Source organism: Monosiga brevicollis, genomic scaffold, assembly GCF_000002865.3.
Source record: "Monosiga brevicollis MX1 MONBRscaffold_48 genomic scaffold, whole genome shotgun sequence".
Lineage (NCBI taxonomy): Eukaryota > Choanoflagellata > Craspedida > Salpingoecidae > Monosiga > Monosiga brevicollis.
The window spans coordinates 12,345-40,232 of record NW_001865085.1 but is presented as its reverse complement, the minus strand read 5'-3'; the positions used below and the strand labels follow the sequence as shown (position 1 = coordinate 40,232).

Here is a 27,888-nt window from a genome sequence, read left to right as displayed (position 1 = left end):
AGAGAGAGAGAGAGAGAGAGAGAGAGAGAGAGAGAGAGAGAGAGAGAGAGAGAGAGAGAGAGAGAGAGAGAGAGAGAGAGAGAGAGAGAGAGAGAGAGAGAGAGAGAGAGAGAGAGAGATGGGGGTGAGATTAGATCAGAATCTAGAGAATAAGAAATGCAAGCAAATTATTCGTCTCCATTCATAACAGAAATCCTCTAACCCTTCAGAGAAGACTCCATCCACGCGATCGAAGGAAGAGAATGAACAATGTCATCCTTTTTCAATTTTGTCTGACACTGGACGGTTATGGCGGCGGCGACGGCGACATCAGAGGAATGGGACCGGCCCGCCTTGGACGACTCGCCATTGAGATGGAGCGAGGTGGTGGCGCGGTTGCCGGTGGCGGATACGCTGCCAAAGGGATCTGAAGGGTATGTCAGCTGGTTGGTGGCGGCTGGCTTGCCGCTACAAGGCTCGCTCCCGCATGGCGGTTTTCATTGAGTTGCCGTTCTTCGCGCTTCCACCTGAGCTAGGAGGCGTCCAGCCACATTGGACACCATGGCGGAGCTGCTCCACTGCTTTGCCAGGTCGATTTGGAATTGCAGCATTTTTGACGCGCCCGAGCCCGAGCCCGAGCCCGAGCCCGTTCTTTGCACCCCTCAATCACCGCCATCCAACGCTAATGCAAAGACCCTTGCTCTGACTGGGACTCGCACCCGCGCCTCCTTCTTCCTGTTCATGGGTGGTTCCTTGTAGATCCTTCGCTGCGCACGAATGCTCGATCGACCATGTACGACTACCCAATGGTGCCGTGGAGCAGCCCGATCAGCCACCTCAAATTCGAACAGGCACAGCTGAGCTGGGTCTTCTCATCTCCTTGGCCTCCTCCACTGAAGTCTGCGAGCGCTTTGCCAAGCAAGGAGCGCCCTTTCGACGCACCCCCATTCGTTTGGCGACTAGCTTTGCTTCGACCGTGACTTTAATTATTAAGGTAGATGACTGAGTCACGACCCGCAGTCACCCAATGCCCTGAACCCCGATCATCTCCGTGCCAAATGCCTGTTTCTAGTTCTCACTCGGTAGCATCTTGTGTCCATTGTTCGACGTAGACGGACCTCTACCTTCGCGTCAACCTGTACCACCGCAGTGCCCTTGTATCGGCCTTTCAAAATGACGTAGGTGATCATATTTGGCCGTGCGCCTGATCTTGATCACGGCATAGCTCCAACACGATCCCACCTTTCAACCTCCATTCACTTGCACCCCACACTTGTCCAATCCGGCCACGCTGTGTATTTACTTAGCCTCGTCTCGAACGAATTCACTGCGTCTCCTTGGCCTGGACCCTCCCCAAAGGTGAGCAAGTAGCACAACAAACCTGTGTGGCTCTTGTCACCTCACGATCCAGTCCATGCACCACAGTTTGGCTGGCATCTGCTGACCGCCCCCTCTCTTTTCGTGTTGTTGCAGCCCACGGGACGACAAATGCTGCCTGGGTGCCCTTTGCACGCAACTCGCCCACGCACACTCAAATTTTGCTGGCCCTTGGCCCCTTTCACACCATGGCCGAGCTTTTTCGCCAGGCAGAGCGCCTCACCGGCCAGGCTGGCGCGTTGCTCATACTCTCAGACCTCCACACCCCTTCCAACCCAAAACTGGAGCACAACCTGCCTCCTTGTCCCACCATGCCCGGCCGTGCCGGCACTTTGCTACCTGTAAGCCAAAGCCTCGTTTCTTGCCCGCCCATTCATTTGCAGTTGCAAGTGCCCCACAAGACCAAAGATGGCCCACATCGTCCAAGAATTCTGATGTGCACTTTGCCAGTATGATGACCTTCGCAGCACCTTGGCCAACATGTATTGGCTCCGACCTTGTCGCTTCTGGGTCAACGGCCACCCTGTTGAGCCCATTCATCCCACACTTGGTTGTCAAGGGTAAGCTTGCCCAAGTCTTGTTCGGCAACGATCGGCCCGCATTTACCTCCTGGGCCCTGTCGCCTTCACACGTAGACTTGTCACCGTCTCGCTTGCTGAAGCAACTAAAGCATGTGCTTTGTACGTTGACGTCTCCTTATCCTCCTCGATGCCTGACAATGTTCGAACCCACCTCTCTCGCTTGCGATCGTGCGAAATCTCACTGAATTACCATATGCACCCGCCACTCGTGTCCGCAGCATGCCGGTTCGTTTTTGTCGAGTTTGAACTGAATTATGACCTTGAGCCCGTCTTTGTAGCCTATTGCCAAGGCAGTCGTACTCTTTTCCAGCTCAAAGGTTGTTTTCAACGGCAGGAAGCGCGGCACTGGCCCTTGCAGTTCTGTGAAGCCTTTGTCGGTCGGGTGGAGGATGCTACACACTCTGGACTCTTCATCTACGTGGGCGGGACCTGTGTTGCCGTGCGTCTGCTCTGTCTTGCTTACCATGCTTTCAGGCCGGACCGGGCCGGGCCCGATAGTGGAGACAGGTTTACCAGACTTGTTCGGGTCGGTTCTTCATGGCGCCACCTGTGGTACTATATGTAGGCCCGTCTACCGCTGATGCAAGGCGTGACTGGGAAACCGTGGTGCGGGCCGGTACGTTGCATTTGATATGACGTGATGCTACACAAAACACTGTTCGTGGCTCAAGTGTCTTTCAATCACTCGCATCGGCCACGAGGGGTGTTTTAGGGCTGGCTGGAGCACATGAAGGTCATGTGGATCTGTCGTCGAGAGGCACAACTGTCTTGGTCGTCTTTTCCTCACGGGGCGGATGCAGTGGAGGTATGACCTTGGGGTGTTGGGATGGTTCAGCCAGCTTTGAGTCTTGGCCGTGGTCTAAGTTCTCGCAGTCCTCTTTCACGTCTTTGCGTGGATAATGCCGCAGGCCATTCGGTTTGCGCTCTCTGTTGCGGCACTGGTGGCGTCCAGCGTGGCAACAGAATTTCAAGCACAGTCGCCCCTCCCCAAACCACAGCGACACCTGGTGCCAAGCGCCTGTTGCACCAAGTGGCGAGTACGCACGGGTGAGGTGCTCTGCCCCCGCGATTGTGATCCTTGTGTGGCTTGGCACGCTTGAACCTCCTGTAAACATCCAGTAGCTCACACTGGCATTATCGCAGGCACATGGACTGAGGAACCTTATGCCTGTAACATGTTTGAAGAGACCTGTTCGGTTGATCTGGTAATCATGCACCCGTGGGCAGCGTGGGGTCGCCTCGTGAGAGGATGAGCATTTGTTGAGTCGCCATCTCATTTCAACTTTGCGCAAATCAGTCTGTGGCAACGGCTCTAAACCTGTCTCGGATCCACCTGCCAGAGTGGCTCTGGCCCAAACTTCAGCTCTCCATGCAGACCATCACTCCGGTACGTCAGGTGTGGTCTTGGTGAAACCTGAATGATGCATTTATGTCACTGGTTGCTGACTTGATGCCGGCAGGTCCGTTCGCGAGACAGTCGACAGCACTGGAGCTCTTTTGGTGCGTATGCGCGACCTGTCCCAGCTTCTCTCGCTTTTTATTTTTTTATCCTTTCGTTTTGGAAGATCTTGGCATCTAACTGCTGGTGAGTGTTGTAGCTTTCGAGCCCGAGCCACTGTGTCTGCCAGAGGATGCCTCGTGTTTGGGCCATTATACAAAGCTGCTACCGATTTTGGCCTGTCGTCCGGCAGTGATTCGTCTTCTCATCAATGCCGAGGTGAGTGTTGCCACCTCGTTTGCAGGCAAAGCCATGTGCAGGTCACGCTTCACTACCACCGGTGATACAGGCGTGCGCTGCCTACGTGACCGACGCACCCGCCTTTGAGAAAGAGATGACGGTATCAACCCGAGCAGCTCGGCTACACGATGTGTTGTATGCGCATGGGCGGATGCAGCAGCAAAAGCTTTTGCTTGCAGCAGAAAAAGTAAGCGTTGCACGGCCAGGGTGCTTGGTTGGCTTTCAACCATCAACCTTCACCCTGTTTGGCCGTCAGTCTTCAAAGCAGGCGCGGCCACTCGCCGATAAAAAGCAGGTCGATGTCTATTTAAAGGCAGTGATGCGACTGCTCGGTCAGCTGCAGCAGCAGCAAGCCTTACCAGACCTTGAACTGGGCCACCTCACAGTCTTAGAGCGGCTGAGTACGTTTGCATACTTGCCCACCAACATAAGCTCCATGTGGTGCCTGCGTGCCTGACCTTTCAATCGCTGGAACCTGTACGTGATAGATCATGTCATTGCCGTTGTTCGTGATATGAACGCCATTGCAAAAGCAAATCTGCCCACAGGCTGGCTCTTTGATGCGCCTGGGCAAATTTAAGCGTGCTTTGACATGCTGATGGATTCCGATGGCTTCCTCGTCATTCTTGAAAGACCCTGTACGTCCTAGTGAATTTTTTGAATCGTGTAGTAATAGAGCTCAAAAGCCACCGACCACACCTTGAAGCCAGTCAGCTCTGCTCTCTTGTCCCCCTCGTGTGTCTCTCCGACGACGACGAGACCCCGAACATTCCAACACACGAGAAAGAGAAGAAAAAGTATTGAGACAGAGAGACGGAAAGACAGAGAGACAGATGAATTGATTAGAGAGAGACAGAGACAAGAGAGAGTGTGTGTGTTTGAATTTGATTTTTTTTTTTTTTTTTTTCAAAAAAAATTTAAATTTTTGACGAGCAAGCTCAAGTGAGCCGGATCAGCTGGAGTAGAGGCCTTGCGCGCGGATTGTGACCGGCAAGGATGGCCGAGGGCAAGGCCGGGCCTGTGGCTAAGCTGAACTTGGCCAAGCTGGGGATTGTAGCGAATCCTCAAGCTGGAAAAGCGACTTTTGATCCCAGCTTGACGACGGGCCTGTGGACTGGTAAGGGTGGGGCAACGGACCCGGCGCCAAAGTCGAGCCAACCGCCGCCTGCGGCAAGCAAGGCACACGCCCAGCCCGCTGCTCAAGCTAAAGCTGCTGCTCCTGCCCCTGCCCCTGGCCCTGCCCCTGCGCGAGTGCAAAAGTCAGCGGTATCAACAGTTGCCAAGGCCGGGCCCGCCCACACGCCAGCTCCTGCCCCCGTCTCGGCAGCGCCTCCCATCCGCCATGCTGGCCCGCCGCCAGGATGGAGTGTGCGTGGGGATGCCAGCGGGCTCAGCATTCCTGCCACGCACGCACCAGCGCAAGCCAGTCTCGCCAATCGTGAAAAAGCACATGCAAGCCATATTTTTGACAGCGCGGGAAGCACTGAAGTGCCCGGGCGGCACGCTTCTGCCATGCCGCAACACGCCTCGTCAGCCTACCAACCCTCTCGCCGGGCTGCTGCACCTGCTGGCGCTGGAGCTACACAATTGTTGGGCTTGGATCCTTCGGCGCCTTTTGGTGGAGGCCCTTCTTCGTCCCAAGCAGCTCCTGCATTGGTCAGCTCGGCTCGCCGCGGCCAGGCTCGTCCAGATTCCATGGCTGATTACTTTCACGACCCCCAAGGCGAGGCTCGCGTGGCCAGGCCCAAGCCGATTCGATCCGTTCAAGAGCGCCGGAAACAGCAACAAAGTTTTGTTGATATTGGTGCGTGCTTGACATCCCCAGGACAGCTTGATGGGCTTTGTCAATGTCCACTGAAGCAGGTGTCTGGTGAAGCATACTCTTATTGTGAGCTGAGAAACTGATCCATGTGTGGCTTGACAAATGTGCACAGTGTTGGAGGAGCCCCCACTGGCTGCGCCGCCTCGAGCCAACAAGACGGGTCGCACGAGCAAAACGCGTGCCGCATCATCCAAGACCACTGGGCTGCGTCACGCCCCCACAGGTACTTGTTGCAGTCACTCATGCCCGTCGCTGGCCAACCCTGCTTGTGTTGTTTTGTTGGCCATCGCATCACGTGTTGGGGCCAACAACTCGATAGGATCCACATCGACCGGTGGCAGCGGGCGGGCAGGTCGAGGTATGGTCTTTGTGCCCGAGGAAGATCCCCGGGCAGCGGCTCGGCGCCAGAAGGCTTGGGCGGCGCGAATCAAAGGCGCGCGGTCCACCATCGACAATCGTGTTCCAGATGCGATGACCAAAAACCCGATTGGGCGGCGGAGGCATGGCTTGGAAAAGCCCGTGCGTCGAGCCCCTGCACCTCGGGAGAACGCTGCGTCGGAACGCCGCCTTCAAACGCGGCGTGAGGCACAAGAGGCAGACCTACGGCATGAGCGGGCTGCAGTGCAACCTCGACGACCGCACAGCATATCACGAGCCAAGCAAGACGTGTCGGACGCATCGGGCGCAGATTCTGACGGAGAGCGCTTGGATTCGGCCGTGCAGCGCGCAGAAGCGCTGCTGGAAGCATCCCAGGCGCCAAATGCTGATGCCACAGGCCCTTCTTTGTCGGCCAGCCAGCACGATCTGGGCTTGACGCAACGTGTCAATTTAGTCGATCAGGAAGATGCTGCTGGGGAAACGATCCGAGCCTGGGCCAGTGGACCAGACGACGAGGATGATGGCCATGACAAAAGCTTTGAACAGGACGCTGCTGCCTCCGAGTCGGCGTCCCACGACTGGGCATCGCACAGTGATGCGGACACGGACTTTAAGGGCACCGCGACATTTCGACGCCCTATTGATCAGGATGAGGACCAGTCGGCTGCGGACTACCACGCGCACCGCGTTGGGGAGGGCACCCTCGACGGCGGGGCAACCTTGACGCGCCCGGGCACGGCATGGAAACCAGAGACAAGTCGAGCTGCGGCCTCTGGCGAGCGATGGGCATCACCGAAAGCAAACATGAGTGGAAACTTTGCAGCAGACGTCGTTGAGGATGCACCCGCCCTCACGAGCCGCTCGGCTTCGCTGCTGGCACGCGCTGAGCGCCTGCGGCAGCGACGACAGCGACAAGACCTTGATGCGGACGCCGAGGCGGAGGACGCTCGAAGCAAGGCATTACGTGGCATGGATCTGCTGCAAGACGTTAGTCAGGACTTGGCCTGGCAAGGGGCGGCGACTGAAGGGTAAGAGCTTGCCCCGCCAGCGTTCAATCTGCATTCATGCGCACGAAGATCAGGGGACGATCCCAATCGTGTTTTTGCTGTCGTTGCTTGTCTTGCCCCATCTGTTCACGGCGTGCGCGTATTTATTTGTGAAATCCAGGGCCATCGTCGAGGTGATGAACAGCCATTATCGACGCAACAAGCATCATTTGGACTCGGCCACGTTGGAACGCCAGCTGCAACGCCTGGCCTCAGATCTCCGCATCACATGGCAGCCCCCGCCCCCGGCTACGAAACTTGCCAGCGTGAGCCTGGGAGATGGCGCGGACTGAAGCTGGAACTCTTGATTCGCCTCGGGCCACCTTATCTTCCCTGCTCTCAAAGGAGACCGGACAAACCCCCAGCGCCATGATAACATTCCCTACACGAACATGATAATTAATCAACCCCACCATCTGTCTAACCCAGCTACTGCACGTCTATTCATAGTGCACGGTCCAGCTCCTGCGCATAACCCCATAGCAAGTGGTGGCCGCACACAGCTACTGCACCTCTAGCCATCGTCCACGGACCAGATACTGCACATACCCCATAGCAAGTATAGCAAGTGGTCACACACACACACACACACACACACACATCAAGTGTTGTAGTGATATACAAAAGTGTGAGAAATGTGTCTCTTTCTTTCTTGGCACGAGATTTTTTTTTTTTTTTCCGAATTTTTGCATTTTTCTCTCTCTCTCTCTCTCCCTCTCTCTCTGTCTCTGACTCGCTGCATGATGGCGGGATCAGTGATGCACGCGTCGCTCGCCGCGACGCTCTTGGTCTTGGGCTTGGCATTGACAGCCTCGGCGGATCAGCTGCAGGCATCTCCCACCAATGTGACCCTTCGTGCGTGCTTCATCAACGGTCCATCGGAGGCAGACGCCATCGTTGATGTCCTCGTCTCGACGTATGGCGGTCCTGATTCCAGCCCGCTGAACTTCAGTCATGTGCCGGGCGATGCCTGCACAGACTACCTTGCCGGGTTGCCCATCTTGACTGGATCCTACAACGTGACCATCTGGAGTCGGGGGGCCCTCAAACCCACCTATCGCTTTGACGATGTTGACCTCGCCGTCCCCAACAGTTCCTGGACTCGCGTCTCCCTCTGGTTCAACTGGGTGAATGACTCTGCCACCGCTCCCCTCGTCTCGGCCGATGGCCTGCGCGTGCCCAACGGTGGCGACATGAACCTGGCCTATATCCGCCTCCTCGACTTTACAACCGGCACACCAGCCGGCACCTCGTGGTATCTGTACTTTCGCAACAGCAACTGCTACCGCTGCAACAACACCCTCATTGCTCCCGCTCCGACCAGCGGCATTTCCGATTACGTCCTTGTGCAAAGCGACTTTGATTCAGAGGTAAGATCAAGCAAACAAGTCTTTCTTCCCTGTGCCTTGGAACCCCCCCCCCCCCCCAGCAAAACTCCCTTGACTCACCTTTATGTTCCTTGATCATCCGGGATTGCAGTTTAGCGTGTCACCCGGTATTCGCCGACATTCCCCTGTCCCCGAGTTTGGCAACCAGTCCTACTGGCTCGGAGAAAAGGGCTTTTACACTGTTATCGTATCAGGCTCTGCCTCCGACCCCACCGTGGTGGTACGTCCCGCGTTGGCTTCGAGCGTGTGCCCTGCCATGTTTAGCCTCTCGATTCATCCTATTCTGTGCCTCCAGATCCGGCGCGATGTGCGTGGTGAGGCCGAACACGGTCCTTCGATGGCCCCCATTGGCTTTACTTTTCTGGTGCTGTTCAGCATCGCGCTCCTCTACTCCCTCTCCAAGGCCTGCAGTCCCCGTGTGGCCGACTGGTGGAAGGATGCCCCAAAGAAGGAGGGCGAACCGGGCGAGACAACGGGTCTTCTTCTGCAGCACGCCACCGTCATGTAGGTCGCCTCATACAGCCCAAGCTCTGATAGGAGTCTGACATGACGCGCTTGCTTGACGCTCACCGCATTTCGCTGGTTCATGCCTCTTTTCCCGCAGGCCCTCGGATGCCGGCATGCACGCCATCCAAGACATGAAGCGCTCCTCGCAGCGCTTGCGTTCCCTGGACAGCTTCCGTGGCTTTGCGCTCACAATCATGATCTTTGTCAACTTCAACGGTGTGTTGGTCCCGGCAAGCTCACATTTACTTCTGCTTTTCAGCACACACGGCGCCTCACCGAGTTACATGTGTGCGAATGCAGGTGGATTCTATTGGTTTTTCAATCACAGTGCCTGGAACGGCTTGACAGTGGCAGATTTGGTCTTTCCCTGGTTCATTTGGATCATGGGCACCAGCATGGCCATTGCATTCAACTCCCTGCTCAAACGCCAGACCCCAACCACCACGATTCTGTACAAGGTCCGATTCGGCTCGTGGCATCCCTGGCCTGCCATGCGCGCCTCACCCTCAACTGATGCATGTTACCTGGTGTCCCTGCCGTGCTTTTGCCCCCAGATTTTCCGCCGCATGTTGATTTTGTTTGCCTTTGGCATCTTTATCATTGGTAACTTTCACGACTTGCGCAACGGTCGTATCCCCGGCGTTCTTCAGCGCTTTGCTGTCTCCTACTTGGTTGTGGCGCTCGTCATGTTGTATGCGCCCAAGATGGAGAGCTGGTGTGCTTCTGTCAGCACCTCCGACTCGCCAACCCCGGCTCTCGTCCGCGGCATTGCCAAGCCCGGCTCGGGTCACCAGCTTGACGTGGCTGCTGACATTGCTGAAATGAAGCCCTGGGTCCGCACTTTTCTGCTTCACACCCGCGACCTCACGCCCTACATTTGGGAATGGGTTGCCATGTTTGTGATCATCATCATCCACACTTGCATCACTTTCCTTTTGCCCGTGCCCGGCTGCCCGACTGGTGCGCAGAACCACCGGCATCTCGGTCCTGCGTTGTTTCGTGACTGGTACCCTTTTGCTCACCACGTTTCTCGCTACCTCGTCTTATCTTGGGCTTTAGGCTACATCGGCCCTGGTGGTGCCTTGGCTGAGTATGGCCAGTTTGCGCCACCCGAGGGCGAGGTGTGCGGCGAGTCGACCTTTTGCTGCGAAGGTGGAGCATCGGGTTACATTGACCGTCAAGTCTTTGGTTGGCGCCACATCTACGATCAACCCACAAGCCAGCCGGTGAGTTTTCAGTCGAGTGGGTTCGGCCCGTTTTCAAGGAAAGTTGTAAAGTACGATCATGCCATGCTGACTCCATCACCTTTGCTCTAGATCTACGAGACTGGCCCATACGACCCGGAAGGTCTGCTTGGTAGCCTGACCTCCATTGTGATGTGCTTCCTCGGTCTTCAGGTTTGTGTCCCTTGCATGGGACGGATGGGGGTTGCCGCATGATCGTCATTGACCCTGGCAAGGGTTGTGCTCACTTGGTGACGTGAAAATATTATGTAGTCTGGCAAAATTATTGTCCACTACAAGTCACACGCGCAACGCAGCCGCCACTGGTTGATGTGGGCGCTTGTTCTGGGCGTCATCGCCACGGGCCTGTGCGGCGCCTCGCAAAACAACGGCGTCATCCCTGTTTCCAAGAACCTGTGGTCACTCAGCTTTATCATTTTGCTGGCCAGCTTTGCTTTTTTCTTGTTGACCGTCTTCTACTGGGTCATTGACGTGTGGCAATTTTGGGACGGTGCGCCCTTCCGCTACGTTGGCATGAACTCCATCTTTATTTACATCTTCCACGGTATGTCAAAGACGTTGTGTTTCACGTGATCCAGCTGGACTTACTCCTGGCCCCGGCTCATTGCCCTGCCCTGTCAAACGTCGACGACTTGAAACAGAGACTTTTGGGGCGAATTTCCCCTTGAGCTGGGCCTGGATGGATGGAGACAACAACCACGGCCGCGAAATTTTTATGGATACCTTTGCCGTCGCCCAGCTCTGCCTTCTCTGCTTCTATTGCTACCACATTGGCTTTTTCATGAAGGTCTAATATGGGCCGAGACTTGACTTTTTCGAGTTGGTGTTCAGCTGCTCTCCAGCTTCACGCATGTTTAGGCTTGACTTTGTTCTTCGTTTTTCTTTCGTTTCCTTTGGTTCTTCTCTGCTGCGCCTTGCACATATACTTTTGGACCGCAAGTGTACGGGCTATGCGCGCGCGCGCGTGCGTGTGTGTATGTGTATGTGTATGTGTGGCACACTTTTTTTTTTGGTTCTTCTTTTTTTTTAGCTCTCCTCTGTGCATCTGGGGTCTGATCTTTTCCCTTCCGGCGTTTTTTGTTTTTTTTTTGCTTTTTTCTTTCCTGTACGTGCTCGTATTGTATTGGAACGTTGTGCGTTGCGCTTGGCTCTTGCTTGGCACACGCAAAACGAGATTGCGTTTGAGATGATTGTTAAGCTAGGGGGCCTGGGCCACTCAGCCAGGCCGCGTAGATGGACATGCCATCGTGTCATCACGTTTGGATATACAATTCAGGCTTCATCCTCAAGCTGAGACCCGTGCATGAAAAAGCTCGAGCCGAGGAGGTAGTGAAGGTCAAGTGTGAAGCGATAAAATTTGAGACTTGTCAACCCAAGAACCATTTCAAGCTGACATGGACGTCCAGAATGCCAGAGAGGACAGCCCTCAGGCTTCCTCATTGATGGCATGTTGGCGAGCAAGCAGCGGGGACGGCGTCGGTAGTTGCAGGGGTGGGGAGGCAGACGAACTTCGATGGGCGGTTGCCTCAAGAGACGGGTGGGAAGGTGGTCCACTGACGGTGTTGTATGGGTTCAAATGCATGTGCTGCATGGCAGATACGAGATGCTGCTGTGTTTGGGGATCGACCGTGCCTCCTTCAGGCAACAACATGGGATGGACAGGAGCAGTGGGCCCAAGCGCCATAGGTGCGGTCATGCCATCAGGCATCGGGCTTCCTCCGGGAAGCTGTGGATTCTGAGCCCAGTTGACACCGTAGTACTGTGGGGTCGAAGGCGCGTACATGGCGCCATTTGCAGCGTAGTAGCCGTTGGGAGCCGAGGCGTAGCCCGGGTGTCCGTTGGCGAAATGAGGGTAGACAGGGTAGGCCGAATATTGAGGCGGCAGCGAGTAGATCTGCTGCATGCCCGGGACAAGGGCTGGCGGACTTGTCATGTAAGTGTAATCGGGGTCTGAGAAGGCAAAGGAAAAGACCAAGCAGGTTGTGAGCACGTCACACACATGTAGCACACATGTAGCACGGAGGATCAATCGTGAGTCTGAACATACATGGGGGCGCTTGGATTGGTACGACACCGGTGGAATGCGCATGCGGCGAGCCAGAGGCTAAAGGTATAACAGGCATCAATGAGCACGTCAAACCATGTCAAATTCGGTTGACAGGAGCGGCAACATCTCCCGAGAGGGCGAACAGAGTCAATGTTGGAGCGGTCGTTCAACATACGATCATAGGAACCACCATTGGCAAGGCCAACCACGGCCGAGCCGCCATAGGGCGACATGTCCGCGACGGGCTGACCACCTGCTAGCACGAGCGGGGCAAGTCATGAAGGTGATGGAACGCTCTTTTGGGAGGGGGAAAGCCTCATGCTGGACAAGATGGCAAGGGCTAGACTTTTTACATGGCAGACAAACCGGTGTGCAAAGCCATGTGGGCCCATGCTGGATGCAGATACTGTCGAAGCTTGTCTAGGACTGTGCTTGGGTTTTGACCCTCCCGCTCCATTTGATTGGCATAGGCCTGTGGGGATGGGAATTGCAAACAAGAGTCGGTGAGGTGTTGAGCAAGCCACGCTGAGATGGAATGTGAGCCAGATGGCCAAAGGCAAGCGCCAAGGGGAAACTCGAGTGAAGAGTCGAGGGCTCAAATCCGATGGTTACCAGAGTGCAGTTGGCCGTCCGACCCTCAATCACAAAAGGGGTCTCGGAAAAGACGATGCGGGCAGTGGAGGCCGGGTTGGCAAACGTCACAAAGCCGTATCCTTTGCTACGGCCGGTGTTTTGATCAGCAATGATGACGGCCTAAGGGTTCCACCACGAGTGGACGATGGTGGATGCGATGAGGGGAGCGATGTGTCCGCGGCTCGGCAGTGGGCTCGAATCTCAAAAGTCAAGCCGAGAGGCTGAACCACAAAGGACGGGCTTGAATCCCCTGTACCTCGACGATTTTGCCGTAGTCACCAAAGATGGACTCGAGGGTCGAGCGTTGCGTGGCGTAGGGGATGTTACCCACAAACACTTTGAGCAATCGAGTGTCAACGCCGCGGCGCATAAAAGAGCGTCGACGCGCACCCCCGCCTATGGATGTGCAAGGATCCAGCAAGATCAGAAGAGCGAAACGCAGGGGAAAGTGAGGAGGCTTTGGTGTATCTGTCTGTCTGTCTGTCTGTCTGTCTGTCTGTCTGTCTGTCTGTCTGTCTGTCTGTCTGTCTGTCTGTCTGTCTGTCTGTCTGTCTGTCTGTCTGTCTGTCTGTCTGTCTGTCTGTCTGTCTGTCTGTCTGTCTGTCTGTCTGTCTGTCTGTCTGTCTGTCTGTCTGTCTGTCTGTCTGTCTGTCTGTCTGTCTGTCTGTCTGTCTGTCTGTCTGTCTGTCTGTCCGTCTGTCCGTCTGTCTGTCTGTCTGTTTGGTTTTGTTTCTCGAGGGCGGCGGCTCGGACGAGGTGATAAGGCATCACTGACGATGGTTCTGAGAGGAAGATTCGCGGGCGTCGCGGTGGCGTTGATGATCGCGGGGCCGAGGCTGATGGTGGCGTTGGTTCGTGTTGTTCGTGTCCGCGCTATCCGCAGAGTCTGCTTGGAAGTTGTTGCCAGGCTCACCCATTGCGTTGGCGTTGACCTCGGCGGGACGAGGCTGCTCATCTGCGGATGTAAACTGCTCCGTCTTGCCTGCAACATCAGCCGCTTCTTCCGCGGTGGTGGAGGTGGGGGCGATCGGCATGTCTGTGGTTGTTGACATTGGCATGGCTGAGCGCTTGACAAACGAGCAAGGATAAGACTGGCCGGAGCTGGGATGGGATATCAAGGGCCGTGGTCGAGATCCGTCAGGATGGCAAACCAAGCAGGAGCGTGCACGGCCCAGATGGCTGTTTTAGGTCGCCTAGGTTGCCCGGACAGGACGGGAACGGCGCGGGTAGAGAGGCAGGCTGGGGACAAGATCGCTGGCGAGGTGGATGGTGGGCGAGCGCAACAGGTGAGTGCGTTGCTCTGATTGCGGCGACGCCTGTGGACTTGACAGGCGGTATCTCTGGTCATGGATGGCAGCGCGATGGTGTCAAGATCGTGACAGCCCTGCTGAACGAATTGTGGTCGATGAGAACCAGCGGCAGCGGGCACGGACTTGGCTGATCAAGCCAACCATTTGGGTTAAAAATAAAGAAAGAAAGAAAAAGAGCAGAAAAACACAACAGTCTCGATTCGCTGGCAAGCGTTGTAGTCGGCTGGCTGTGCACGGGCAAGAAGCAAGAAGCTGCTTGACGTTTGGTGTGGGGGTGCACGCAAGCCGTGGTTGTGTTGTGTTACCACTGTGCGTACAAGGAACGCACAGTGCAACATGTTGTAGTCGTGGTGGGTGGGCGGCCGTGCAAGTAGGCACTGGTGGTGAGTGGGAGATGTGGCAGCAGCTTCTTGGATCAGCTCAGGTTTACCCAAGCGGGAGGACGCCGAACCTACCAGCAGTTGTCAGTACTGGGACGCGCTAGTGGGTTGGTTTGGGCCGGCGAGGGAGGATGCCTTGCTTCCGTCGGATTGATTGACGATCATCACCCCCCAAGACGAGCCTGCATGCACGCAAGACTTGCACGTCAGATGTGGGTATTATACATTCAGCGATGTTTCAACTTTAGAGATGTGTTGTTCATTTTCTTGTCTCCGATGTCTAAAAATGTAAGACAAAGTAAGCTCACGCGAGGTGTGACGCAGTGGTGTGTGTGACGTTGACCGCTGCCCATAACAACCAGCAGACATCCACTTATATACGGTATAACCATACTTTACGCAGCACACTAGGTTAATACTTGGCAACTTTGTGTGGAAGAAAAAAGAGATGTTGCAGCCGTGGCTGTATACGGTATGGGACGAATTTCTTCGTTTCCAAATCGCGACTCCGGATGTTCGTGTTTTTGTTGTTGTTGTTGTTGCACCTGGCGCACCCAAAGGGCAGCGCCACCCGCCCGCCCCCGCCCGCCATCCCCCGCCCTGCCCTGGCTACAGCACGACAGCGCATATGATCAAACAGGATCAAACAGCCTTTGTCGTCAAGCCCCCTCTCTCTCACACACACACACACACACCCACGCACACACGAATTATTGGTTTGGCCCACGCACACCTTCTTCCACGTCACACCTGATGACAACACGAATCTCTCTCTCTCTCTCTCTCGAATCTCAATCTCTCCCAATCCCTCTCTCTTTCTCTTCTCTCTTTCTCTTCTCTCTTTCTCTTCTCTCTTTCTCTTCTCTCTTTCTCTTCTCTCTTTCTCTTCTCTCTTTCTCTTCTCTCTTTCTCTCCTCTAACCTCACTCCCTCTCAAAATCCCGCTCAAACTCTCACTCTCTCTCTCTCAAACTCTCCTCTCTCTCTCTCTCTCTGCGCGCTCAGTGGCTTTTTTTTTTCTCCGCTGGGCTCTCTCTCTCTCTCTCGCGTCCTCGCTCGCTCTCCATCTTGAAAGAGGTTGATGGTCATAGGGTGCGACGACGGTTTTGTGACTGACGTGCAAGCATGATTTCCGAGGTGCCGGTCGAGGGTGGAAGCGCGGTGGCGCAACCGGTCAAGCTGAATGGCCAGGTGAACCTGACGCTTCCTGATTGGGTACACGAGGCGGTCGATGCCGGTGCCACCTACCCCGATGACGAGAGCAAAATGGCTTTGGCCATTGACCTCTCCCGTCGCAACGTCCTGCACAAGACGGGTGGCCCCTTTGGTGCCGTGGTGTTTGGTCCAGACCATCGCATCATCGCCGTGGGCGTCAACCGGGTTGTCCCGCAGGTCTCCTCCCTGGCCCACGCTGAAAACATGGCGTACATGCTCGCCCAGCAGCATCTCCAAACGTACCGCCTCAACGAGAAGAACGCCCCCGTCACCCTGGTCTCCTCTGCCCAGCCCTGCTGCCAGTGCTACGGTGCCACTATTTGGGCCGGCATTGATCGTTTGGTCATTGGGGCGCGCGCCAGCGACGTCATGGAACTCACCACCTTTGACGAGGGACCCCTCCCCGCCGATTGGGTGGGAGAGCTTGAAAAGCGCAACATCTCCGTCACCCGCGACCTTTTGCGTGAGCAAGCCTGCGACGTTCTTCGCAGCTATGGTGAGGGCGGTGGTGACCACTACTAACTCGAGTCACCCGCCTCGGTGCTCTGGGCCCACTTGAAGTGGGCCCTGGGACGCTCCCCTCCTACCGACCGACCGCCTTTCGCTCCTCTGGGAAGAGCAAAGGCTGCGCACGAGTGCGCCCAAAACGTGGTCTGCCTCTCTCTTGCTGTCAATAAAAGCCCCCGTGCGGCTGACCCCAAAATGCTCTTTTAATTGATTGCATCCTTTCCTTGTTTCCCAGTGGCGTCATCATCAGATTGAAACGGCCCTCGAGCTCATGAGGCGAGCAAATCAAATAATCAAAAAATAACGAGCATCAACACGGCACCTTCACACCCACAAAAGAGAGAAGGGTGGGGGAGAGGGAGAAAGGGGGAAAAGATAAAACCTTACTACGCTGCTAACATGAGCACACCCAGCCCTCGTTGTCATGACCGCCTACATGCTGATGATAGGCGCATAGAGGTGATACTCCTTCTCAATCGCCTACGAGCCGAAAGCACAAGATTGAATGTGAGCACCGGGCTCACACCGTCTCGCAGGCATGCTGAGGGAGGAGATGCCATCCACCGCCTGCAGTTTCGCACCTTGATGGCTGCCAAGACAGCATCCATCTGTTCCGGCTTGCCAGCCGAGATTCGCACATAGTTTGACAGATCACCGCCCTGGGTCCCAAAATAACGAATGATAATGCCCCGCTTGCGCAACTCCTACCCCGTCCAACACACACACACACACACACACACACACATCACGTGAGTCTTGTCGGATCGATCAGATGGTGTCACAACGCCTCAGATTCACTGCCCGCCGCCCAACATACCTGATAGAGCGTTTGTGCGGGCAAGCGCTGGACCTCCACCAACACAAAATTGGCGTCTGACGGCACCGGCCGCAACCAGTCCACCTAAGCAAAGGTTGACACAACAAGAGCCATGCCGTTGTGAGAAGTCAAGAAGGTTGCAATCTTAAACTCGCACAAAATTTCGCGCACCTTTGTGAGCTCGGTGTAGAGGCGATCCTTCTCCGCCCGAAGAATGGCCACCGTTTTCAAAATGGTATCGCGGTGCTCGAGTGCGGCTAGACCTGCGGCGTCTGCGGCCGTGTTGACGTTGTAGGGCTGCTTGATGGCCATCATGACCTTGATCAGCTCCGCATCCGCCACGCAGTAGCCCAAACGCAATCCTGCCAAGCCCGCCCTACATACGCCAACGGCGAGAAAAGATTAAGCTCAGGGAAAATGACGGCCGGGCCACAGAAAGTTCACCTCCCTTCTCACGCCACTTCCGTTGTTGATCTGCATTGCCTTACCATTTGCTGAACGTGCGCGCAACCAAGAGGTTGGGATAAGTGCCGAAAAGCGACATGGACGTCGAGTCGCAAAACTCCGCGTAGGCTTCGTCCATAACAATCAAGGCATCCTCCTACACATCATGCGGTGGTGAGAACCCAAAAGTTGTGGGACCCATTGTGGCAAGGGTGTCGTGGCAAGACAATGGCCCGTGAATCCCCTCGGCGAGGCGAGACCAGACGCTCCTTACCTGGCACAAACGCTCTACATCGGCCAAGGGGACTAGAGTGCCCGTGGGGTTGTTGGGCGAAGCCAGGAACACTACAGTCGCCTACTCGACCATGGACGCGCAAGGGCAGCGTCAAGAAGGGCATTATAAGGGTGGGATAGTCGTGCCCGATTGTGCCTTGAAGTTTCGGCGTACCTCATTATCACGGATGGCAGCAATAATGGCGTCCATGTCAAGCGTAAAGTCGTCTTTTCGCTTGACGTTGACCACGGGCACATTGGCCACACTTCCCAAGAACCTTGATTGCACAGGCACATGAGTTGCAGGTGAGATGATGACGCGGCTCAACCCCAATGAGCGACAACGACCCCACAGCGACAGAATAAACAATAAAAAATGGCAAGTCCTGAAACGTGCAGAGTTGAGACGCGGCCCTCTCCCGAACATTTCCCCTTGCCCAAAATCGAGGGAGATCAATGATCTCCGGTCTGTGTACGCACTTGTACATGCCAAAGGTCGGGATGCTGGTAACCATGGCCTTGGGCTGGTTCATGCGGATCACAATGTCCAGGATGTCGTCTGATCCAGCGCCACAGCAAATGTTCTCTGGCTGTACCTCCAACAGCTTGGCCACGGCGGCACGCAGCTGCACCTGGGCCGGATCGGGATACACGTGATGCTCAGCGTTGGCCACGGCCTGCTGCACAGCCTCGGGCAGACCGTAGACATTTTCGTTGGCGTTGAGCTGCAGGCATGGAAAAAAAAAAAAAAAAAGTACAAAGGACATCAATTGTGAGGCACGGTGAGGCGAGATTGGCGGGCTTGGAACCAAGGGGTGCCACTGTTTGCCATGGCGCCGGGGGGTGCCAACCTTGATGAGCTGCTCCACGGGCAGACCAATCTCCTTTGCGATGGTCTCCAGCGGCTCTACGCCGTTGTAGCTGGCCTCGGCCAAGTGGGGGGCAATGAAGCGAGAAGCCATGGTAGCGCCACTGGCCTACAAAAAGATCAACTGTGCAGTGGGAGTCGGGAACGACAGTGCAGCCAGCCTGTCCTGTCCTGTCCTGTCCTGTCGAGTAAACGGCGCGCACGTGTGAGAGGAACAACACCTCGGCAAGATAACGCCCTTGCCCCTCTGCCATTCCATTCTTCCACCCTTTTCCACTGGCCCCCACCCCCAAAGAGATGCGTCCCAGCGATCCTCAACCCAGATCCCGATGCGCACACAGGTCAACAAGGACCCGCCCACGACGCCCCGTCCCGTTCCCCGTGCTCACTGACGACGAGGAAAATGTGAGAGAGAGACAGAGAGTGTGTGTGAGTGAGAGAGAAGAAAGAGAGAGAGAGAGAGCGGAACATGACAGCGAGGCAGAGACAGAGAAGAAACCGAGACAGCAAATCAGATGTAGAGTTGCAAAACCAAAAGAAAACAGAGAGAGAGAACCATAGTAGAGTCGCATGCAGAGAAACGAGCAGATTGCTACCCACAGTAAGAGACACACACGCCTTGAGAATTTGGAGTAAAACAGGGATTTCACCAATTGTGTGGCTTCAGTCGGAGTTATGCTTTAGTACAGCGAACGGCAACACCCAATACCGGAGCTGCCACCGCACTGCCACCGCGCTGCCACTGCACTGCCACTGCACTACCACCGCACTGCCAATGCAAAGCGCGCAGACACCACACCCCTGCCTTGCAACCTATGACCGCCACGACTGCCGCTCGCTTTATTATCTCTTCTTTTTCTTTTACATGTAGTATTTTTACTACTTTTGTGTGTAACGTTATCATTTAACGTTCGTATCTCTTTTCTTGTCTATTTCGGTTTTTCTTATTGTCAGCATTTTCTCTGTGGCTTAACAACGATGGCGGCGACGGCGACGGCGACGGCGGCGGCGACGGGTTTGGCTGGCACGGGTGTGAATGCAACGGGGAATGCAACGGCTGCAGGAGGATTGGTGGGGGCGGCGACGATTGGATCTTCGACCGTGGGTAGTAGCAGTGGTGGTGGGGCGCCTAGCAGCGGACGGATCAAGTGGTGTACCGACTTGGAAAAGCAGAGCTTGGTGACAAACTTCGAGAAGCGGCACTGGCAGCGCACGGCTCGTGATGGCAACGATTGGAACATATACTGGGCCACGGTGGGCACGGTCCATCGCCTCTTCAGCCCGGACAGCGGCTTTCGCCTCAATGATCACCAGCTCTTGAATCACTTCCCCAATCACTACGAGTTGACCCGAAAAGATTTGATGGTCAAGAACATCAAGCGCTACCGTCGTGACTGTGAACGTGATGGCTCTCCCCTCGCAGCACGTGGACCTGATGGCTCCTACCTGCATCTTGACCTCGTGCCCGGGACATACATGTTGCCGAGCGAGTACGGCCTCTTTGTCGACGAGTTTCGCCGCTCCCCGGGCACGTGGATCATGAAGCCCGCTGGCGCTGCACAGGGCCGGTACGTCGCATCCCCCCACGTCCTCGCTATTTCGTCGGTTCTTTGTCGTGTGAACAAGGGGCTAGATCGTTGCACACTCGGCCGTACCTGGTTTTCACCACAACCCGCCACTTCCCGCTTTTGCGTGTCCCACCTATAGTGGCATTTTCCTCGTTAATAAACTTGCCCAGCTCAAGCGCTGGTCTAGAGAAGCCAAATCGCAGGCCAAGACTTATGTCATCTCCCGCTACCTGGACGCACCCTTGCTGATTGGCGGCAAAAAGTTTGACCTCAGACTCTACGTCCTCGTCACCTCCTTTCGGCCACTACGTGCCTACATCTCGCGCGAGGGCTTTTGTCGCTTTTGTACCGTCAAGTACACCGCCAGCACCGTGTCCATGGATAACATGTACGTCCATCTTACCAACGTGTCCCTACAAAAGCACAGCGAGACCTACAACGATGTGCACGGAGGCAAATGGACGCTGCAAAACCTGATGCTATACATGGCCGTACGTTTCAACAAATCCACGACTCATTTTGACTGGCATGGCCAAGGTCTTGCAACACGCCTCGCGCGACGTGGGGCGCCGTTCATGCCTAACCCTCTTTCCTCCGTTTGACAGGGCACTCGAGGCAGTGCAGCGGCCCAGCAGCTGCATGACGACATGATGTGGGTTATTTTACAGAGCTTAAAAAGTGTACAGAACGTTATGGTCAGCGACCGACACTGTTATGAAATTTATGGCTACGACATTATCATTGACGCCGCCCTCAAGCCTTGGCTCATTGAGGTGGGCCTCCAGTACAACCCGCTTGTTGAAGCCCGGATCTCTTCATATTGCGATTGAGCGGGCTCACCCTCACTCCTCCCGCCTATGCGGTACGCCTAGGTCAATGCGTCCCCTTCTCTCTCCGCCACCACCATAGCAGACCGGAACATGAAGCACACTGTTATCAATGATGCCATGAACATCCTGTGCCCCGACGGTCAAATGCCCGACGTAAAACGTTACCACGTGCCAACGGCTGCCCAGGTCAGATCATCTGAGCACGTGATGCGTGTGAATCAGCTGCGACTCCGCTGCCCGGCGCTCAGACGACAGCTCAAACCGACTTTGCTCAACTCGTGTCACATTTTTGTGGGTGGCTGTAGATGGGCTCATTCGAAGTATTGTACGATGAAACGCTCTTGCCTGCTGCCAACACCGCCAAACCTGGCAAAAAGGGGCCGCGGCGCACTGTCAGCACAAGCTCAACGTGGCGCTAGTCCTTTCTTTGTTTGTCGTTGGCAACCCCTACTGGAAAAGGGTGATGGCGGGACGCGGGTCGTCCACCATTAATTGTCAACGTGTATTTGATAGATCCCTCTAATTGCAGCACAAATACTTTAGAACAGCTTTTCTTCCATATCAGTTCGTATCTGGCCATGTGGAGCAGCAGTCGCTGAGGCGTGTTTGCGAATCTGGAAGTTGATGGCGTTGTCAAGTGTCTCCCGCGCAATAGTTCAATTAGGACAAGAGGGACGACACAATCCCAAGAACACACGTGCAATCACTGGCTCTTTTCCTTCTTGCTCTTTTTACTCTTTTTCTCCTTGTCGGACTTGGCGCTGCTCTTCTCCTTCTTCTCCTTCTTCTTCTGAACGTTCTTATCCGACTTCTCCGACTTCTTGTCCTTTTTGTTCTTCTTATCCTTCTGGTCCTTCTTATCCTTCAGGTCCTTCTTCTCCTTCTGGTCCTTCTTCTCCATCTTCTCCTTCTGGTCCTTCTTCTCCTTCTTCTCCTTCTTCTCCTTCTTTTCCTTCTTCTCCTTCTTTTCCTTCTTCTCCTTCTTATCCTTGGAGTCGGACACTGAACAACACAATCCAGATGAGGTCTCGGCTGTCAGGGCATTCAAACAGCACCAAAACATACCTGACGCACTGGTCTTGCTTTGAATCTCTGCTACAATCGACGGAAGAGCGGTGGTGTCGCGATGAACCCGCTTGGCTGCCGGGGCGCCCTCGGAATCCGCATCTGCCTTTGATTGCTGGCTCTCCTTCTTGTCGGCCTTCTTGCTCTTTTTAGACTCTTGCTTGCTTTCCTTCTTTGCCTTGGCCTTTTTGGCCGGTGGCTGAGGAGCCTCCGCCTCCGGTTCGGAGGATGAGGAAGACGAAGACGAAGACGAAGACGAAGACGAGGACGAGGACGAGGACGAGGACGAGGACGAGGACGAAGACGAAGACGAGGCAGCCGGCTTTGACGATTTGGCGATGGGCGTTGCCTTAGCCTCTTTAGCCTTGCTCTCATCCTCCTCCGAAGAGGAGGAAGACGACGACGATGAGCTACTAGCAGCGTCTGACTTCTTCTTCTTTTGAAGCTGCTTCTTCTGTGGCGTCGACTGTTTCTTCGAAGTCTCGTCCTCAGATTCCGAGTCTGAGGACGAGGAGGAAGAGGAGGACGAAGACGAGGAGGCTGCAGCCTTCTTTGTCAGCTTCTTCTTCTTGTCGCTGGTCGATGCAGGCTGCTTCTTCTGCTCATCCTCTGAGGAGGACGATGAAGACGAGGAGGATGAGGATGAGGACGCAGCCTTCTTTGTCATTTTTTTCTTCTTGTCACTGGGCGATGCAGGCTGCTTTTTCTGCTCGTCCTCTGAGGAGGACGATGAAGACGAGGAGGATGAGGATGAGGATGAGGATGGTGCAGCCTTTTTGGGTGTAGAAGCAGCCTCGGATGATGTCCGCTTGTTGCTATTGTTGTTGTTTTTGTTGTTGTTGTTGTTGTTGCTGCTGTTGCTGTTGCCCGTTGCAGGGTTGAACACGCTCCAAAGGGTATCAATCTGGTGTGGGGGCAGGCGGTAGCTATCCACATGATCAAGACGTTCAGTGAGAAGACAGAACAAGCAACAAGCGCATTCAACTGTCTGTGACGACTGCCCATTCAACAGGACACAAACCTGCTGCGCACAAAGTTGCGGAATGGCTTTTCTTTGCGAGGGACGTTGGCCGCGTCCTCCAGCTGATGGGTGGGGTTTGAAGCATCTCGTCAGGGATGTGCACAATACAGCCGTGCACATGGTCCAAAGCATGAAACACACCTTATCCAAAGTGTTGCGCAAGTTGGGATGCGCTGCTTTGGCTTCGCCAATGCGAACGCGAAGCGTCTGCGGGAGCCAAGAAACCCGATGTCAGGCGTAGGCGAAGCTCTTGGCCGAGGCATCAGTGGAGCGAATGTCGATTCCAGCTTACCTCAAGCCAAGCTTGCTGCTTGGCATTTCCCTTGCTGAGAGATTTGCCTCCCTTGAATAAACTGCCCTGATACTTCTCCTCTTCGGATATACAGCTATCCGGTGCCAAGCCAAATCAGGTCCACGACGAGGGACGCTTGCAAATGGCAGATACAGCTCGGAGAGATACCCACCTCGTATGCTGCTCGTATTCATCACCATGAAAGTCACGACCACAGTCAATGCATGACAGCGTATAGCAGTCGGGGCACTTGGTCTTGTAGTGGTTCTCCACCTTTGCACGGCACGGGACCGAGGCCGCAGACGGGATGAGCTATGCGCCACCGGGCAAGCGGGCAGGTGCATGTTCTGTACCTTGTTCTTCTTGAGGGACTCGCCACAGGCGCCACACGTAAAAGTCACCATGATGCCTGATCACCTGTTCCAACATGCGGCACAACAGTACCCAGCAAATGCAGCAGCACCAGAAGCCGTCGTGAGAGCGGGAAAGAAAGTTTTGGCGACAGCCCACCCTCTCACCAAATCTCCCTCCGGGAAAAACACACACACACACGCGCGGGAGGACAAGCGAACCTGGAAACGCAATCAAGGAGACGTCTGCCGCGGAAACAAGGGGCTCTGAGGACGGCGGCAGCAGCAGCAGCAGCAGCAGCAGCAGCAGCGCGTGTACATCCAGAAAGGGGGCTACTTCCGATCCAGCTCAAAGACTTGACAATGTACAGTATCACCATTCTCGAAACACACTTCACACACACACACACACACGTGTTCTTCTTTGGTCACTCGCTCTCTCTCTCTCTCTCTCTCTCTCTCTCTCTCTCTCTCTTACTTTTTTTCTTTTCTCCTTTCATCTTCTATCTCTCTTCTCTAAAGCTTCTTTCTATTGATGATGGTGATGGCGTGTTGTTTCTCTTGCTGGCATCGTGTTGTGCCGCTCTTCATCGGTACCAAAACGGCATCATAATGAGAATAGATGTTATTCTTGAGAAATTCAACGGCTCGATTGAGACTCAGAGAGATATGGCCTCGGGACTCACATCAAGCACGCAAAAGTTTAAAAAAAAAAGGAAGAAAAGAGGGGGGAAAAACCAAGAAACAAGCTGTTTAGAGCTTGGGCATGCCAGCAACAATCTGGCTCTCAATGCCGCACTCATCGACGCCCTTCTTGATCTTGAAGAAGCCGTTGTCTCCCCAGTCGTTGTTCCAGGAGTTGGCGACCCACCAGTAGTCGACGCCGCTCTCAACACCCCAGCCGATAATCTTGATGGCATGGCCACCGAGAACCTGGCCGGTGGTGTGTTGGTAGACACCAGACTTGTAGGTCAACAAATCCTCGTAGACGGTGAAAGCACCCTCAACGGGGCCGTTGGTCATGATCTCAGTGGCAATCTTGTCGGCCTCGCCGGCGACAGAGTAAGCGGTGGCACCAAAGTGCTTGTCGTTCGAGTATGTGTTGTTGTAGCCAGCCTCGCAGGACTTCTTGCAGGCAGGGGTGGGGCCCTCACCAGAGCAGGCGGGGTACTGGCCAGAGACGTGGTGGTCGCAGTTGGGGAGCGAGTAAGGCTGGCAGCCCTGGCTCGAGTTGTAGTTGCCGCCGGTGACAATACCGGTGGTCTTGAACCAGGACCAGGCAGCCGAGGGGTAGCCACCGCTGCAGCCGCTGCCGCAGGTGAAGAGGCAGCAGGTCATCAGATCCTGAGCAGAGATGTGGGGGCGCAGAGAGCCCTTGGAAGCGATGCAGATGCGGTCAGTCATCGACTCGACGGCACCAAAAGCCCAGCACGAGCCGCAAGCAGCCTGGTCGCGGATCTCCTTGGTGGAAGGGCAGGTGGAGCCCCACTGCTCGCGAGAGTCGAAAGCGGTGGGCAGGTCGGCAAGCACGGCAATGTCCTTCTCGGGGAGTTGAGGACCACCCTCAAGCACACCCATCTGGCTCTTGATAAAGTCATCGGTGGCGCGCGCGAAGCGGCTGTTCACGCCGGCTGTCCAGCTGCAAGATGGTATTTCGATAGCATTCGCATTGCGATCCGTCAACCATGAGTACAAGTGTCTCGTATGATGCGGGTGCGCCACCAATTATTTATTTTAAAACGCACAAACGGTTGCCAAAGTGGCAGCCCGATGCGGTTTCAAGCAATCACTGACCTGGTCTGGGCTTGGTTGACCTCAGCAGCCACCTGCTCGTGGCGGGTAGCAATGTGCAGGTGAGCCTCGATCAGGGGCTGGGCAAGCGAGGCTGCCGCCATCGCCATCAGCATCATCAGAGCCATCTTGGTCGCCGCCATCTTGCTCCGTTCACTGAAAGAAGAAAAATGCCCGTTGCCGCCTTCCCGTCATGTACACACCCCTTGATACACTTTCCCACACGTATCAACATGTTCCCATGCACTAACACACGGGAATCCCTCACACCCATACACCCTCATCCTCACACCTATAACACCAGATCCGATCGGAAGCAGCTTTATGGTTTTTGGAGGAGACCCTATGAAACACAACACACTTTATGAACGTGTACGGCTTTGGCTGACAATTTGAAATGAAAGTGTGATAGAATTCATACTATCGCTTAAAACTGCTTTTGACAATTTCGGCGCAAAAAAAAATTCAATCTCTCTCTCTCACTTTTGGCGCGCCGCGCTTTCTCGCCGCTCTGCGAACTGCGCCGCTGCCTCTCCTCTCGCCTCCCTCTCTTCTCCCTCTCTTCTCCCTCTCGCCTCCTTCTCGTCTCCCTTCTCGCCTCCCTCTCGCCTCCTTCTCGCCTCCCTCTCTCTCTCTTTGATCTGTGGCTGTGCCTTTGTGGTAGTTGACGGGCTGCTGTGGGCAGCAGGGATGAGTAGTTGAGCGTGATCAAAGTGCCTGTTAGACCCCAAATTGAGCGCGTCCTCATCATGTTGTGGACGAAATGGGCATCGTTGATCGGGCTGCGCCTCGTTCTTGCGCTGACCCTATCCACTAGCTTCGTGCCCGATGAGTTTTGGCAGGGTCCAGAGGTTTGATTCCATGCCCCCATGGCCCGAACTTGTACTTCCGCTGTCCTTCCGCAACCCAGACACACCACACGCACACATTGACCAAAGTTCGGCCGTCACCCGCTTACCTTGCCCCGTAAACACTGTTGATAGGTGGCCTATCGCATGGTGTTTGGCCAAGGTCATCTCACATGGGAATGGCAGGCCGAGCTGCGCAGCATCGTGCACCCTGCCATCATTGCCGCTTTTTATGCGCTTTTGAAGACGCTCCACCTCGACTACCCTGCACTCCTGGCCCGTGGTCCTTGGGTTGTGCAAAGTAGGATGCCCTCCAGAAGCGTCGGGCTCTGCCACCATGACACCTTTTTTGTTTTTTTTTTGTTTTCGTGTCGCTCATGACTGTATCGTTTGTATCTCACACATTCATTCACCTCCAGGTGTCTTGGTCGGCGTGGCCGACGGTTACACCCTCAAGCTGACCCGCAGCTGGTTTGGGCACCACGTCTCTCGTTTTGCCTACTGGGCTGTCGTCTGCAGCTGGTTTATCGCCTTCAACGGCTTTCGTTCCCTCTCTGGCTCCATGGATACCTTGCTTCTACCCAGTCAGTCCATCTTGCACAAACTGATGACCCCTCACCCACGAGGAAACGGCTCATCCACTGTTCGTGCGCCGTGCAGTTGCCCTCTTCTACTGGCCCGATGGCCTTGCTGAACTCGATCGCTATCACGCCTTGGGCATCGGCTTGGCAGCGCTGCAGTGTATCATCCGCCCCACCTCAGGTTGACAAACTCGGCTTGTCCCCACAACGGCTACGCGATGTTCCACTCTTCCTGTGGGCTGATGGCTCTTTGCCCGCCTGTGTCATCGTTGTTTGTTGCCCCGGCCAACCCATCCAGGCATTGTGTGGATCCCATTCGGGCTGACAACTCTCTACAATATATTTCTGGCCCCAGCTCCGGGCCGCTCGCGTCAGAATCAGATGGGACGTGCTGTGCATTTCATCGCCTTGCTATTGACTCTAGGCTTGGCTGCTCTTGGAGTCCAAGCCATCGCCGATCGCCTATTTTACGGGCACTGGACCCTTCCCATGCTCAACTTTGTCCGGTTCAATCTACTCACGGTCAGTCCAAGACCTGCTGCAAAGTAATGGTGCGCTCGTGTGCTTGACAATACATATATTTGCCTGCTCCTCGTCTTTCTCTAGAACGATGCTGATCGCTTTGGCGTCCACCCATGGCATTGGCTGCTCACCCAGGTTTTGCTCTCTCTCTCTCTCTCTCTCTCTCTCTCTCTCTCTCTCTCTCTCTCTCTCTCTCTCTCTCTCTCTCTCTCTCTCTCTCTCTCTCTCTCTCTCTCTCTCTCTCTCTCTCTCTCTCTCTCTCTCTCTCTCTCTCTCTCTCTCTCTCTCTGCGACTCGATTTTAAGCCTTGACTCTGCCTGCGGCCCTTTCTCTACTATGCATAGGGCTTGCCAATCATTTGCGGTAGTCTTTTCCCTTTTGCGTTGCACGGTGTCTATCTGAAAGGTAAGCCTTCTTTTTTTTAAATGGTTCGGAACATGCGTGTCCTCGTCTCTGCACTCGCTTAT

The 27,888-nt window shown here is 55.1% G+C and overlaps 9 protein-coding genes across 9 annotated transcripts; 5 read left to right on the top strand and 4 right to left on the bottom strand.

Annotated features, from left to right (window-relative positions):
- Positions 1-2,836: 2,836 nt before the first annotated feature.
- On the top strand, positions 2,837-7,214 carry MONBRDRAFT_30331 (uncharacterized protein; the record flags this gene model as incomplete). The annotated part of the gene is made up of 12 exons (XM_001750797.1): positions 2,837-2,974; positions 3,235-3,324; positions 3,398-3,437; positions 3,536-3,654; positions 3,725-3,862; positions 3,932-4,076; positions 4,346-4,472; positions 4,825-5,204; positions 5,366-5,479; positions 5,610-5,720; positions 5,817-6,903; positions 7,043-7,214. 12 exons carry the CDS (start codon positions 2,837-2,839, stop codon positions 7,212-7,214), a joined length of 2,661 nt encoding a protein of 886 aa, XP_001750849.1.
- A 450-nt stretch (positions 7,215-7,664) lies between these two features.
- Positions 7,665-10,853, top strand: MONBRDRAFT_30330 (uncharacterized protein; the record flags this gene model as incomplete). Its single annotated transcript, XM_001750796.1, has 10 exons — positions 7,665-8,291; positions 8,401-8,529; positions 8,605-8,813; positions 8,914-9,032; positions 9,117-9,274; positions 9,371-9,776; positions 9,876-10,042; positions 10,133-10,213; positions 10,313-10,604; positions 10,702-10,853. The coding sequence occupies 10 exons, from the start codon at positions 7,665-7,667 to the stop codon at positions 10,851-10,853; spliced, it is 2,340 nt and encodes a 779-aa protein (XP_001750848.1).
- A 1,198-nt stretch (positions 10,854-12,051) lies between these two features.
- MONBRDRAFT_30329 (uncharacterized protein) lies at positions 12,052-13,798 on the bottom strand (the record flags this gene model as incomplete). The annotated part of the gene is made up of 6 exons (XM_001750774.1): positions 12,052-12,164; positions 12,283-12,360; positions 12,474-12,579; positions 12,720-12,860; positions 12,997-13,136; positions 13,516-13,798. 6 exons carry the CDS (start codon positions 13,796-13,798, stop codon positions 12,052-12,054), a joined length of 861 nt encoding a protein of 286 aa, XP_001750826.1.
- Positions 13,799-15,554: 1,756 nt separating this feature from the next.
- Positions 15,555-16,166, top strand: MONBRDRAFT_30328 (uncharacterized protein; the record flags this gene model as incomplete). Its single annotated transcript, XM_001750795.1, has 1 exon — positions 15,555-16,166. The coding sequence occupies one exon, from the start codon at positions 15,555-15,557 to the stop codon at positions 16,164-16,166; it is 612 nt and encodes a 203-aa protein (XP_001750847.1).
- A 258-nt stretch (positions 16,167-16,424) lies between these two features.
- On the bottom strand, positions 16,425-18,720 carry MONBRDRAFT_39309 (uncharacterized protein). The gene is made up of 8 exons (XM_001750773.1): positions 18,537-18,720; positions 18,166-18,410; positions 17,861-17,963; positions 17,457-17,569; positions 17,140-17,344; positions 16,969-17,052; positions 16,733-16,810; positions 16,425-16,631 (listed from the first exon to the last, which is right to left on the bottom strand). Exons 1-8 carry the CDS (start codon positions 18,645-18,647, stop codon positions 16,584-16,586), a joined length of 987 nt encoding a protein of 328 aa, XP_001750825.1. The 5' UTR covers positions 18,648-18,720; the 3' UTR covers positions 16,425-16,583.
- An 811-nt stretch (positions 18,721-19,531) lies between these two features.
- On the top strand, positions 19,532-21,370 carry MONBRDRAFT_30326 (uncharacterized protein; the record flags this gene model as incomplete). Its single annotated transcript, XM_001750794.1, has 5 exons — positions 19,532-20,121; positions 20,261-20,612; positions 20,727-20,894; positions 20,994-21,137; positions 21,257-21,370. 5 exons carry the CDS (start codon positions 19,532-19,534, stop codon positions 21,368-21,370), a joined length of 1,368 nt encoding a protein of 455 aa, XP_001750846.1.
- A 224-nt stretch (positions 21,371-21,594) lies between these two features.
- On the bottom strand, positions 21,595-24,025 carry MONBRDRAFT_34734 (uncharacterized protein). Its single transcript, XM_001750772.1, has 8 exons — positions 23,902-24,025; positions 23,683-23,746; positions 23,502-23,602; positions 23,330-23,423; positions 23,179-23,244; positions 23,038-23,099; positions 22,017-22,942; positions 21,595-21,953 (listed from the first exon to the last, which is right to left on the bottom strand). The coding sequence occupies exons 2-8, from the start codon at positions 23,731-23,733 to the stop codon at positions 21,655-21,657; spliced, it is 1,599 nt and encodes a 532-aa protein (XP_001750824.1). The 5' UTR covers positions 23,734-23,746; positions 23,902-24,025; the 3' UTR covers positions 21,595-21,654.
- Positions 24,026-24,314: 289 nt separating this feature from the next.
- On the bottom strand, positions 24,315-25,625 carry MONBRDRAFT_39307 (uncharacterized protein). The gene is made up of 2 exons (XM_001750771.1): positions 25,474-25,625; positions 24,315-25,318 (listed from the first exon to the last, which is right to left on the bottom strand). Exons 1-2 carry the CDS (start codon positions 25,611-25,613, stop codon positions 24,433-24,435), a joined length of 1,026 nt encoding a protein of 341 aa, XP_001750823.1. The 5' UTR covers positions 25,614-25,625; the 3' UTR covers positions 24,315-24,432.
- Positions 25,626-26,009: 384 nt separating this feature from the next.
- On the top strand, positions 26,010-27,725 carry MONBRDRAFT_34732 (uncharacterized protein; the record flags this gene model as incomplete). Its single annotated transcript, XM_001750793.1, has 6 exons — positions 26,010-26,321; positions 26,454-26,619; positions 26,738-26,789; positions 26,838-26,961; positions 27,324-27,421; positions 27,557-27,725. The coding sequence occupies exons 1-6, from the start codon at positions 26,220-26,222 to the stop codon at positions 27,723-27,725; spliced, it is 711 nt and encodes a 236-aa protein (XP_001750845.1). The 5' UTR covers positions 26,010-26,219.
- Between the last annotated feature and the right edge of the window lie 163 nt (positions 27,726-27,888).

Excerpts from the sequence above, each read along its gene's own strand:
- MONBRDRAFT_39309 (XM_001750773.1), bottom strand. The coding sequence starts at position 18,647 with ATGGCTTCTCGCTTCATTGCCCCCCACTTGGCCGAGGCCAGCTACAAC. Across the intron at positions 17,053-17,139 it reads TCTACACCGAGCTCACAAAG|GTGGACTGGTTGCGGCCGGT; the intron begins GTGCGCGAAATT and ends ACCTTTGCTTAG. Across the intron at positions 16,632-16,732 it reads CTGTCTTGGCAGCCATCAAG|GCGATTGAGAAGGAGTATCA; the intron begins GTGCGAAACTGC and ends TTCGGCTCGTAG.
- MONBRDRAFT_34734 (XM_001750772.1), bottom strand. The coding sequence starts at position 23,733 with ATGGTGACTTTTACGTGTGGCGCCTGTGGCGAGTCCCTCAAGAAGAAC. Across the intron at positions 23,603-23,682 it reads AGTCCCTCAAGAAGAACAAG|GTGGAGAACCACTACAAGAC; the intron begins GTACAGAACATG and ends TGCCGTGCAAAG. Across the intron at positions 23,424-23,501 it reads GAATACGAGCAGCATACGAG|CTGTATATCCGAAGAGGAGA; the intron begins GTGGGTATCTCT and ends GGCACCGGATAG.
- MONBRDRAFT_39307 (XM_001750771.1), bottom strand. The coding sequence starts at position 25,613 with ATGGCGGCGACCAAGATGGCTCTGATGATGCTGATGGCGATGGCGGCA. Across the intron at positions 25,319-25,473 it reads GTCAACCAAGCCCAGACCAG|CTGGACAGCCGGCGTGAACA; the intron begins GTCAGTGATTGC and ends ACCATCTTGCAG.